At 35.6% G+C, this 13,014-nt stretch overlaps 2 protein-coding genes across 10 annotated transcripts in view; one reads left to right on the top strand and one right to left on the bottom strand.

Annotated features, from left to right (window-relative positions):
- The window catches only part of LOC148845124 (uncharacterized), a 53,930-nt gene extending 48,765 nt beyond the window's left edge, over positions 1-5,165 (top strand). For all 4 annotated transcript variants that reach the window (XM_088954954.1, XM_088954952.1, XM_088954953.1 and 1 more), the window contains 3 exons: positions 2,132-2,620; positions 3,410-3,448; positions 4,885-5,165. In XM_088954954.1, coding sequence (XP_088811080.1) covers positions 2,132-2,620; positions 3,410-3,448; positions 4,885-5,067 — 711 coding nt within the window. In that variant the 3' untranslated portion in view covers positions 5,068-5,165. The remainder of the gene's footprint in view (positions 1-2,131; positions 2,621-3,409; positions 3,449-4,884) is intronic.
- Positions 5,166-11,767: 6,602 nt separating this feature from the next.
- The window catches only part of LOC148845123 (Early-responsive to dehydration stress protein (ERD4)), a 94,342-nt gene continuing 93,095 nt past the window's right edge, over positions 11,768-13,014 (bottom strand). For all 6 annotated transcript variants that reach the window (XR_016102546.1, XM_088956060.1, XM_088956062.1 and 3 more), the window contains one exon: positions 11,768-12,121. Coding sequence is in view for 5 of the 6 variants with exons in the window: in XM_088956060.1 (XP_088812186.1) it covers positions 11,966-12,121 (156 nt within the window). In the remaining variant the exon portion in view is untranslated. The remainder of the gene's footprint in view (positions 12,122-13,014) is intronic.

Genomic DNA, 13,014 nt, shown 5'->3' with positions numbered 1-13,014 from the left:
GTGAAAGGAAATACAAAGAGGGAAAGTGATCCTTAAGAGCCAGAGTAACCAACCCAAATATCTTCCCAAAAGAGTATTTTATCTCTAGTACATGCATCATACTTGACATGGCTTAGAAACCGAGGGAGTATCCCATGAATTGCTTTCCAAGGTGAATTAAAAGTAACCTGTTAAGATACGTCAGCATCCCATTTATTGTAAGCCCGCTCATGTATACTTTCCACTACCTTGTGCCACAATCTCTTCCTTTCTAGAGTCCAATCTCCACAACCATTTTCTCAAGTCCAAACCACCTTTTTTTAACACTATTAGGGGTGGATTTGAGTTGAATCAAGCCGAATATTGGTTATTTGAGCTCATCTTGGCGGAAAAACGTGAGGCTTTAGTTCGGGCTTGAGCTTGATTTGTGCTAGAAACATGATCTCGAATTTGGCTCCACTTAAATGCTCATATATTTGAGCTCGGCTCAGCTAAAGCTCGATAGTGAAGCAAGCTTTGTATAAAAAATAAAAAAAAAATGTATATGTAAAAATTGTACATATAAAAAGTTAAAAATAATATGTATTATATATAATATAAGCTTGATTAGGCTTACAAGCATTATGAACTGAGCTTCATTGGCCTTAATTTCGACTTCAGATTGAACCAAATTGAGCTTTTCACAAGCCAATCTTGAATAGCTTGTAAGAAGCTTGGTTTCTATTTACCCCTACACACTATTCCCCACTTCACCAAATGATCTTTATGACTTCCACCTAATTCCCACAAAAAAATACCTCATAACGTTCTCTAATTTCACCACCTCCCTAACTAGGACCTTGAAAACTGAGAGGTAATAGATAGCCAAGTTTGTTAAGGTAGATTTTATCAAAGTTATCCTACTCCCTAGAGAGATAATTTCTCTTCCAACCAGCCAACCCCTTTTGCACATCCTTTTACAATTGGGCTCCAAAATTGACTCTCCTGAGGGTTATCACCTAAAGGCAAATCTAAATATTTCATAGGCCAAGAGATTATGGTACAATCCAACGAACTGCTATCAAGTTGAATTCTTCCTTTGCTAAATTCATTCCAGCCACACAACTTTTCTCAATTCTCAAAGTTAATATTTAACATGGACAACTGCTCAAAGTTAATATTCCAGCCAAGAGGTTGTGGAATCATTTCCCTCAAAAAATTGTTGTATCATCAACAAATTGCAAATGTGTTACTAGGCATGATTTCCAATCCTAAAACCTCTAAAAATATCCATTGTACTAGCTCTCAATATTTATCTACTAACACATTTGCTATCAAGGTAAATAGGAAGGGTGAAAGCGGATCATATGGAGGTGAAGATGTACTATTTGTAGGAGGGTTAAACCTTGTAACTGTTTGGGTTGGGGGTGTCCCGGCCCTGTAAGAAAGCCAGTTGTGTATTCTGTTCATATTCAATAAAGTGTCTTTTACTTGTATATAAATGGAATAACAAGTCTCTTAAGTGTAAAACCAACACTCTTGAAGATTCTCTCAAAGATTCAAATTATATTTGACAGAAATTGGAGAAAATCCAGCCATTCTAGAAAAAGTCCTTATTTGATGTGCCATACCACATAGGAAGCCCTATCAACTCAAGTAGTTCCACCTTAGAAACTTGAGAGGTGTCTACTTGACCAAGGCCTATTCCCAAGAATTCAAAGCTCACTGCCCTTATCTATGCTATAGTTTACTAAGACCTGTTCAACAGCTTATTTGGGGGTCCTTTTATAAAAATCCAAATTTTATCTTTTGACTAAACCTTACCATAAACTTCTTGGCTGCTCAACTATGATATCTTAGTACCTGTAATGTCGTGTTTGATACTAATTTTTAGTGCAAGTTTTATATCTGATACCGTAAACAGCCATGTCCTTGCCATATGCAGGTAACTTGGCTGCTGAAAGCTCTTGATCCTTTTAATTTATCTGCTGTGAAGCTAGGGACTTGTGTATTCTTTAAAATCTGTTGGTGTAAATATTAATGATGATTGTGTCCTGAATTTCAAGTTTCAGTCCTTGAAACCAGGAACTTTTTGATGTCAAACAGCTTTATGCAAGTGCCTAGTATACCAATTAAGGCTGCACTTTCTAATATTCAAGTGCTTTTATTGCAGGTCAATGCTTATGATTCTGTCCATGTTGTTGATGCCTTATATCGTTCCAAGTATTTCTTAAGTTCAGTGGCTGGTCACTATCAAGATCTCAATCCTACTCCATTGATGAACTCTTCAGAGATGAATGATAACGGTTCTTTGATCCTCCTGCCAGAAAATCATGATGTTGGCACTTCAGGGAAGGAAATGAGCATTAATATTGATGACATACACAAAGTAACTATTCTCAATCTGCCAGAGGAGGTTTCTCAACCCTCCAACGAAATCCAATCTGGAAATGGTTTTGAAGATCATATGCAGGTGAAAGTTGCTTCCTCAGAAGGGATTCACAAGAATGAGACTTTCAAATGTGCAAGATCTCGTGACTGCCATTCATTTTGGCCAATATTGCCATGGATAAATGGCGATGGGACCACCAACCTTATTGTGTACAAGGGACTTACACGCCGGGTTCTTGGTACCGTGATGCAGAATCCTGGCATATTGCAGGTATCTATTGGACCGGTTGTTCATATTTTCATTAGAAAGAGGTGGTATGGTAATTACCATTACTGCAGTGAACTGGCATGGACATAATTATGGGCATTCCATCTGATTTGCCGCCTATTGGATTAATGGATTGATATAGTTGAAATTAGCATGTTGGATGATCCTGACCTTTATTCGGACCTCTACTTGGTGCACCCAATAAACAGCCCCACAAAGCATTTTTTATTTAACTTATGCTTGCAATTGATCATTTGATTGGGAAACCATTTTTTACCACACCCATTCACTGAGGAAATTATATAACTTCTTGAGAAAGATAATTCAACGAGTAACTTCTTTTAAAGAATCTCTGTTTTTTCAAAAGAAAAACTGATGAATGAAAAAGAAGACTAAATTTTTACTAGAAACCTTCTGGGGCATTTTTGAAATCTCATTATCATTCCATAATGCAGTATATTGAAAAATGTTTAAATCTTGATGTAAGGTTTTGCTCACTTTGTACTTATTTGGCTGCTACTTGACCTGGGTTAGCTTATTGTTAATTAACAAAATGATGTTTTTTATCAAAAAATTCCCATTATCATTCTTTTTCCAATCATCGTTCACTTGTAGACATTGCACCTAAACTAATCATTGAAATGTCTAACAGTAATATGTAACCCATTTTGAAGAATCTCTTTAACATAGCTTGAATGCCTATTTCTTGGCATTCTTGATGGGTGGAAAAAATGCTTTGTTATTTATTTATAGTCTGCTCTGACATTTTCTTTGTTGTTGTTGTTGTTGTAGGATGATCTTGTACGCCGCATGGATGTATTGAATCCTCAGGTATGTTTTCAGTTTAAATTAAGTTGTTAAAAAATAAAACCAGTATCCTTCTGTTTATACTGGCTAGAACAACATATTATTAGCCAAATATGGAGAACCAAAAGGCAAAAGGAGGTCAACCATTTTTTTGTGTTTTGGTGGTTGGCTTGATAAGATTTTATCTCTAGTTAAAATTCTCGATAATATAAGTCTAGGTCACATATGAAAGATGCTCATATTTTGGCCCAGAAATCAATTTATTTATTTTTTATTTTTTATGACGTGTGTTATTCGTAGAATAGTCATGGTTGGAACAGTATCCTTGTAAGCTTTTTTGTTTAATTAATGAAATTTCCCTTATCAAAAAGAAAAAATAACGGCAGAAGGAGGTAAACCAACAAAACTATCGATCTTAGTTGAGTCACATGCATAAATGCAAACCAAAAATTGAGAAGTGCTATTGAAAACCTGTGGTGCCTTAAAGAACTCCTCAAAACTATCAATCTTTGTTTGGGTGATGCTACACTTATGCCATCTGCAAACCAACCAAATGGTAAAGAGAATTATGTAATTTGTGTTGCACCCTGAATCAAAAACTGCTTCCCAAGTTACAATTTTCATACTACAACCTCACATGTCAATATGCATTTTACTTTTCTCAAAATTCATGTACTACTTGTATATGCATCTAAGAAAAGTATTTACTTGCCCTCCTTTTTGAATTTTAATACAATTTCTATATCATTTATCAAAAAGAAGAAAAGTATTTAATAGTGTGGCAATAAGTGATCTTAGTTGACCATCTATCACTGTCAACGGATCAGTTCATGATCTGGCTCAAATCCAGTTAACCAGAATATGGATGTAAAGTGGCGTTTATGACAAAAATATATATATTTAACACAGTTTGATTAATTAAGATCTAACACTTTATACATGATATGCAATTTTGTAGTTTCTACTGAAGTTTGACTTTGTACTATGGTTTATGCTTTTTAACTAAAAATTGTTAGACTGAACATTCATTAATTGGAAGGAAGACATTTTAAGTTGATTTTCTTAATGATATCTAATATCCAATCTCATAGAAGGTATTAGTTCATTTTATTAGAGAAATTTAATACCTGAGTCTGCTTTGAATCTAATTGGTGAGGATAATTTTATTCCCAATATTTATCTGACCAAACTCATTTCTAGGTATATCTGCTCTGAGTCTGATACATTGACAGTTTATGGCCATCCATCAATTCATGTTGTTCATATCAGGGGCCCAAAAGGATCTGACTTTTCTGTTATTTAAGACTTATGACCCCTTTTTGAATGTTCTTGTGTATGGGTGTGTCTCTATTTGTGTGTTGTTTTGTTTCAAACTTCTGATTTACTCTTGTACGATCTACTATTACTCCTTAAGTTATAAATGTCAATATTTGCTAATTTATTGACTTGAACTTATCCAGAGCTGTAAAAGACTTCTGGAGCTGATGGTTCTGGATGGCCACCTTATTGTAAGGAAGATGTATCAAACAATTTCCAATGGCCCTCCTGTTTTATTGGGGAACTTCCTTGGAAATTTCAGAAGTACAGAATCCATTTGTCGTGAGCATTACTTTGCCAATCCCATGAGTACTTCATTACTTTAGGTATAGAGTAAGTCTTGGAAAGTGTTTATGATTAATTTATCTTTTTGTAAATTATATAATGCTTTTTAGTTAATGAAAAATCTCTTGGCTGGATAAAAGACTTTTCTCCTTATTAGTCGTAATCTTAATTATCTGCAGTGTACTTTTATATATATAAGCAAGGTTTAAATACAGGCTGATACTTACTGGTTATGAGGGTTATTGGCATGCTGCATGGGTGGAATGGCTGTAATTTGTTCCATTCCACCCATATCTCATGTCAGGCGATGCAGACCAGATACTGTGGGCATATCAAATCAATATGGTGGTCTTTTTATTCTATTAAAATCAAACAATTCACATTATTAATTGCTGTTATCTCTCATCAACTCCTATTAACGCTCATTTTCTCTCATCTAACTTCTCTGTCTAAAGCATTCATATTTAAATTCTAATTTGATTGTGCATTGACTTATATTATGATATGAGTTGTAGATACCTCATCTACAGTCATCCAAGTCATATGTAATGTTATTACTGCATCGTTTGGGAATTTATTTAAGTTTTCTTAGCATGTTTATGCATATCTTAATTCTTTTTCACTGTATTCAGTCGATTCCAAAACATATTTTAAATTGATTTTTTGATATTATCGTACTTTAAACCTTGTTATAGAGTATGTTAACCTATTTTCCGTTTTAATAAATTGGTTTGGAAGATGGTCCTACAACGTCCATTACTTGATTAGCATGTAAATCAGTTCAGAAAACTATTCTGTTTTAATTCAATGATTAATCAGTAAATGCTCCTCTTTGTCAAGGTACTGGTAAGTGGTGACTACTTTACGTATTTAATGTAGATTTGTACTGAAACAATGGTTTCTATTTTGGGATAAACCATTGTTACTAGTAGCCCGGTAGCCCCCCCCATAAACTGCATCCTGCCTGTGGATTTGGCATCAATCTAAGGTCAGGATTCAGTCCACCCCTAGAAATCTTAGCTCCACCAAAGGGGTGGACCGAACTATAAAAATCCCTTCTAGTTTTAGCTGCTTGTACTTGAATCTGATATTGTCCAAATATAAATTGTTAATGTTGTATTATTGCAAATTCCAGCCATCTTGAATCAAATATGCTTGCTTGAACATTCGTTATTCATCAACTGAATTTTGAAATGAGGAAAACCAAATTAATCTTAAAAAATATATGGATTACAATAAATCTTTAGTTTTAATGATCATAAAACAAAATATAAATAGACGAATATATTTCAAGAGTTTATGTGAAGTTAACTTAAAAATCCAATTTAAATCTCATGCTCAAAATTATAAATTTCAATAACCATTTCTGTAATTTTTTTAACTAATAAGCAATGAGAAAAAATTACAATAAGACAAGAAAATGAGTTATCGTTGGTAATGACTGACGAGTAGAGGTGTAACCCGGCCCAGTTTGGCACGATTTTGAGCTGGCCCAGCAGCATGATGGTCCATGGGCCGTGTCGGGCTTTGGGTTTCAGGTCTGCGGGCTGGGATGGCACAGTACAACCGAGTGGGCTTTGCCGCCCATGGCCCGTGTGCTGGTACGCCCAAGCCTGTGGCCTCGCCCAGCATGCCCAAATATATATTTCATATATTTATATATAATATATAATATATTAATAAAATAAACAATTATATTCAATTTTATTATACTGTTTTACTTTATTATTGTATATATAAACAATTATATACATTAGAATTCATATAAAATAAAAATTTTAAGATTTTTTTTTCAATTTTTTTAAATAAACCATTCATATCTTTGGCCCGGTCCATGGCCTGACCTGGCCTAAGGTTTGGCTCATGAACCAGCCCGGCCTGTGGCTCCGGCTGTGCGGCATGCCAGGCTGATCCCCCAAAATATCCCAGGGGAGGGAGGCATGGCCTGGGTCGTTTCATGCCTTGCCGGCCCAGCATGTCCCGTTCTACAACTCTACTGACAAGGTTTGATCCTTTTCAAGTTCAACTAAGAAACTTGGGGTAGGTAATAAAATTAATGAGCAAGGAGAACCGCCTTAAATCTGGAAGTTAATAGGAGGTTTAGTGGATTCATAATAATAGGAACTAGTGAGAAGTTAATTTTGAATATAGGAATTAATAGGAGGCAAGACATCGGGTTTAGGGGTGGCAATTTTCCCCGTCCCCGACGGGTACCCGGGCTCCCCGATCTGATGGGGTCGGGGATGAGAGGTACCTTGGCGGGGTCAGGGATGGGGCTACCCATGAATCCCCAATCGGAGATGGGGATGAAGACGGGCTCCGACCCATCCCTAATTAATATTATATATTATATAAGTATAATAATTATTAATTTATTTATAAAACAAAAAAAAAAACTAAAAGTCAAACATAATTCGAAGAAATCAAGAAAACTTGAAAAGTTGAAAAAACCTTAACCCTCGACTAAACCGGTTACCAGTCCTCATTCTTTTTTCTTCAACAGAGAAGACTTAAGAGAGGCAACTGAACCATAAAACCAATAAATCATAGCTTCATCTTTGTCGTCGATTCACCTACCGCCAACCGCCATCGCTGATTGTTGCCACTGCCCACTTGCCCGTTGGACATCAAACAGAGGAGAGGCCAGAGAACTGAGGAAGAGATTTCATCTTCATTGCCGATTCGCAGACCACCGACCGTCGTCCCCGTCACTGTCACCCTTCGGACTCTCTCATCAATCACCATCGACATAAACTCTCCCAAGTCCCAACGGTCCTTTCTCTCTCTCTCTTAGTTTCGGGGATTCGGGTCTCCGATGGGGAATTCATCCCCGTCGGAGTCAAGGATGGAGGGGGGATTCCTTTCCCCGTCAAGCATAGCCGCATCATGTCATAAGCTCACAAGAGTTTGTGGTTAATTCAAACACTCCATCTGCTACTTATCTAGTGTATTTCTGTTGTATTATTATTTTTTGTATCTGTATTTATCTCTTTTGTTACACTTATTATCCAAAACCAACACGTCTTGGCTCATGTATGTATATTCATACAATTAAAGCCAATAAGATACATAGAGTACAATTTCATAACCTTTCAGTTTAATTTATAGGTTGACTTGTAAAATTAGAAAATAGTTTAAGGTTGTGCTTGGTACCATTGCTACTTCTATTTGTAACATTTTGTGTTAGTCAATACAAATTTTTAAGAAATTATATTGTCACATCACACTAGATAACCACTTCCACTTAAAAAGTACAGGCAATTGTATCCAATGTTGCATGATAATTCAAAACATTTATGGTTAGAAAAAATATATTCTTATAAAATTTGTATTGACCAACTAAAAAACGTTGTATGTAGAAGTGGCAATGGTACCAAACACAACCTAAGCTATCAAATTAGTAAATTGTAAAAGTCTCCCTTGAAGTTTGATAACTGCAATCATCTCCCATAAACTTTTGACATGGTTACAATTAGTCCCCCTCTGTCAGAATCATCTAAGAGGCATGAAAATGTCTAAAATACCTATGTAGTTACTTTGACTAAAATGCTTATTTTCCAAATCTTGTTTTCATATCAACTGCTACCTCAAGCCTTTCCAATCCTTTTTTCCAAACTGATTTATTTTTCAAATTTGCCTTTAATATCAATTGCTCAAAGGTAAACTACAATCTTAAACTCTTTTTTTCTTTTTTGTTGTTGTTGTTCATAAAGTTTGTATTGTTTTTACTGTAGAAACCAGTTTCAATAATCATTGCATAGACATTTTGGACATTTCCGTGTTTCTTGTTAAAGGATTTTAATAAAGGAAGTCTACTTACAACCATGTCAGAAAGTTTAGAAGAGGTGATTATAATTACCAAACTTAAGGGATGGTTTAGCAATGGTGAAAAACTCCAGGGGAGGTTTCAACCAAGGCTCTGAATATCGATATGCCCGATACGCCGATAGGGGCATATTGGGCAGTATCGGTCCTTTTTTATATTTTTTCAAAACCGCCGGTTCAGGGGGGGCGGTTTAAGGCTCCTCCAATTTTCAATTAAAAAAAGGAAGAATGAATGAACATTGATCTAACTTGCACCAAATTCAACATTGAAAAGTTGTTAACACAGCATTCGTTAATAAGAAGAGTGATACTGTGCACATATGAGAAAGAGTAAAGGAGAATTTAGTTAGAGAATATATTTTTTTCGACTTTATAAAATGATTATTTTCATTTTTTCATTGGAGAGAGAGAGAGAGAAGCATTTTAGGAAATGTTTTAGGGGAGAGATTTTAATGGTAATTAACTACGTGGATTGTGGAAAGAGAGAAAGCTAATCAGTAAGGAAATGTGTGAAAGAAAGTTAGGAATAAATCATTTTAGGAGATCTAAAAGTGTCCTATGTAAATATTTAAAAAGTTAATAAAAAGAATTTTTCCTTTTCAATAATAAATTAATTTAAAAATAAATAACAGACATGTGAATCCAGGCTCCTCGCTCTCTCTCTCTCTCTCTCTCTCTCTATTAAATACACACACATGCATATGGTAATTATATCTCCATGTTTAATCCCTAGCTCCAATAGCTGAAAAAATTCAACATTTAGTGACCATGGGGCTAGGAGTGCAGGTTGGGGTGGGTTGGGCCATGTTTAAGTTATATAGCCGTTCTCTAAGGGGACATGATTTGAAAGAAGGGTATTCAAGGGTAACATAATTCATAAACTACCAAAAGGGTTAGGTAAGTTACATAATAATAAATAATCAACCTATGATAGAAATTAACTAAAACATTCAAAAAGGTATAGATTTATCAACTATCGAAACATTTAGATATGTTCATCAAACCTGAAATGAATTGAACGTTGCTTGTTGGAGTTGAGAAAAGAGATGAAGACCAATATTTATATAGGTTCGGCCCTTTCCAAACCTGCATCCTATCTTGAACACAACCCCTTTGAGAGTTTCAATCCATTACTTAATTGGACTTCACAATGCCAACAATACCATGTACATTAAATCAAATGAAGTTCACAAAAGACTTGACACCACACCTTTGCCTTCAAACCTATGACTTTATGTTACCAGCAAAAACACATCTTGTTTTGGTTCTCCCTTAAAACTTCGTTGACTGTTGATGCAAATTCACAAATACATGGGATATCTCTTTTAGATAGAATATGCCAATACAGCTCAAACTATTTAGCTCTATGCGAAGATAGAATTTCATTGCTTACATTATGGGGATCACCTTAGCAAGGAATCTATTTTAGTTCAGAAAAGATGCCTTCATGAGATGCCAATTTCGAATTTACTCTTATCTTCTAAAATTCTTCACTTTCTCCCTTTGTTCAAAAGAAGAGGGTTCTAATGTCTCTTAGACTCACGAGTTGCCTTTTTTTTTTGAAACAAACAATCTTACTTTTGTGCTTTTCACACGTTCACAAATGATGAATCTTCTTACATAAAGGATTTGCCTGTCTCTTTCACAAAACTAGAAAGAACCACAAACCAAGAGCATTAATTACTAATTTAAATGTTGGAAGTTAAACCCTTGGTTTGACCATTCCAGCCAGGATGTGAAGGATGCCTCAATACCACTTTGTGTCATCTCTTGTATATGTCAAATTTTCAACTTTTATGAGCTCCACGACTGGGATGCTGGGCATGTCCCCCATAACTAGCCTGAAGATGTTCCTTACGGTGGATTTAATCTAAACCAAGAGTGAGTTCAAACCATTCTAATATTTTTGGTTCAAGTAGGAATAGTGAAACCACTAAACCACCTAAGGTCCATTCTCATCCAAACGCAAACAAGTTCTATTTCACTGAAGCCGATTATACGATAAGCCTAAGACACCATAATTAAACTGACTTGGAGTAGACTTGATCGTCTTGCTTTCTTTGTATCTTTCAAATTGATCCTTTGAAGCCAAGATAGTTTCTTCAATTTCTCACAACATCCATGACTTCCAACAATGTAAACTACTGCAAGACTGAAAACATGGGGTTAGGGCATTCATAGCTTTAGTGTAATTGCTATCACAAAAAACACTATATATATAGCCGGATCAGGCTCAGGTTCGGGTAAGGTAGGGTTGGGCTTACACTGGATTCGATTTACTTAAGTGCTACTTAGTGCAAAAAGTAAAAAAAAAATACCAAATAAACTTTAGACCTAGGCCCAGCCCGAGTACGAAATATCCAAACCCAGCGCATTTACAATTGAGGCTGGGTTAGTCCGGGCTTAGATTGGGCCTGCCCAAGTTGCACCATACACAGAGCCAAGGTGCAAAGTGCAAACTGTTTGGTTGCCCTTTGTACACAGTTCGGCACCTCGCCCTCATGGGAGACTAAAGATGATGTGGATATTCAATTTAAGGGCTTGAACCATGGGAAGAGTGATTCAGAGTGGACAAGCTTACTGTTGAGAAGATCCAGTAAACATCCATACATACAGAACGTAGCTGGTTTATCCTTAATTAATTTCATTGGCAGTTCAATCTCTTCCCTGAGCAAAGTCTACAAATGCCTAAAATTGGGCTGGTCCGATCTAGTTTTCAGCGAATTCAACATATAAAAAAGACTTAACCAACCTGCTTCATCAGACGAAAAGAAGTATGCATGTGCCTCAGTCAGCGAATTTACAATTGAGGGGGGTGTCAGCAGTCAGCTTAGGAACTGTGCTTCTATTTTGAGGACAAAATTACCTATTGACGGAGTACGTGGAAAAACCCCAGCTACTAAATTCCCAAAAGAATGGAAGTAAAGCTAGTTCTTTCTCTCTTTTTTTTTTTTTTTTTTCTTTTATGGTAATCCATATTATAAGCCAGTAAGGCACAATAGCAGAACTTGACATCATTATTCCAATATAGAGAAACACAACTTTAAAAAGAATTCTTAATACAATCATGTGAGGATAAAGTAAAATTCAAGAAAGGAATGTAAAGTGGTAAAATCATGTCGACGAAACCAAAGGCTGTGTGGTGCTTGATTCTGAAGAAGTGATATCCGCAGGCTGCATACAAGGTGGGCGGTATGCAAGGATTGCATGCTCAGAGTTGACTTCCAATGTACCAACTTTTTCATCACGATCATCATTTTCCACCGCATTCTGAACAGAAGAAATACATTACTGGAACACATGAAAAGTTCATTCAACAAATTCTAAGAAGCTCTACTATTACTATAATCACCATTAGATAAGCAAGTCAACATGCAATGACAACTAGCACATCACCCAGAGTAGCCAAAAGTTAAATGCATATTTTTACAATAATTTGATTTTGTACTATTTATGAGTTCTTTATAAAATCTAATATGATTTGGTAACAATTGTCGCTAAAATTAAGAAAAATACTGATTTTAAGTATACAGAACAGGGGCCAATATACTGACGTAAAATACTCAATGTGATACCAACTAGAAGCTTCTAGCAGGAAATCAAGTACCACCACACTCACAGAGAAGCAAATCGGGCGGAAGTTGTATTAATAATAGGAATGAACTATATACTGTACATTATTTGTAGTGGCCTAAAAGATTCCAAGGGGAAATAAGCACCAATTGCTTTCAACTATGCACAAAGGGCACTAAGCATTGACAATAGCTATTATTTTTCAGTAGTAAATGATTAGAACTTCTATCTCAATTCAATTGAACATATTTCCTCCATCCAGCCCCAAAAGGCCCTAAGAAAAGCCTCCACATTTTCTGGAAATGAAGAAAGGGTGAGAACAATGTAGAGATTCTCCATCATCCTTATAAAGGATTACTATATGCTATAAATCGTTTCTTGATGAGGAATGCAACAAAGTATCTAGGTTAACACAATTCAGTAAAATGGCATTGCTAACTGTTTAAAATAGACAACTCTCATTGCAGCCAAGAAGAGATGCAGTAATCCACCCTTCCGGACATCTCTTTACTTCAGCATCGCATCCACATAAAATGAAACAGGTTTCTGTATACTCAACTCTCTACATAAAACCATAAATTCAGAATAAT

The sequence above is a fragment of the Nelumbo lutea genome, chromosome 7 (assembly GCF_056320005.1).
Source record: "Nelumbo lutea isolate HS-2025 chromosome 7, American lotus-T2T, whole genome shotgun sequence".
Taxonomy (NCBI): Eukaryota; Viridiplantae; Streptophyta; class Magnoliopsida; order Proteales; family Nelumbonaceae; genus Nelumbo; species Nelumbo lutea.
This window is presented reverse-complemented; position numbering and strand designations above follow the sequence as displayed.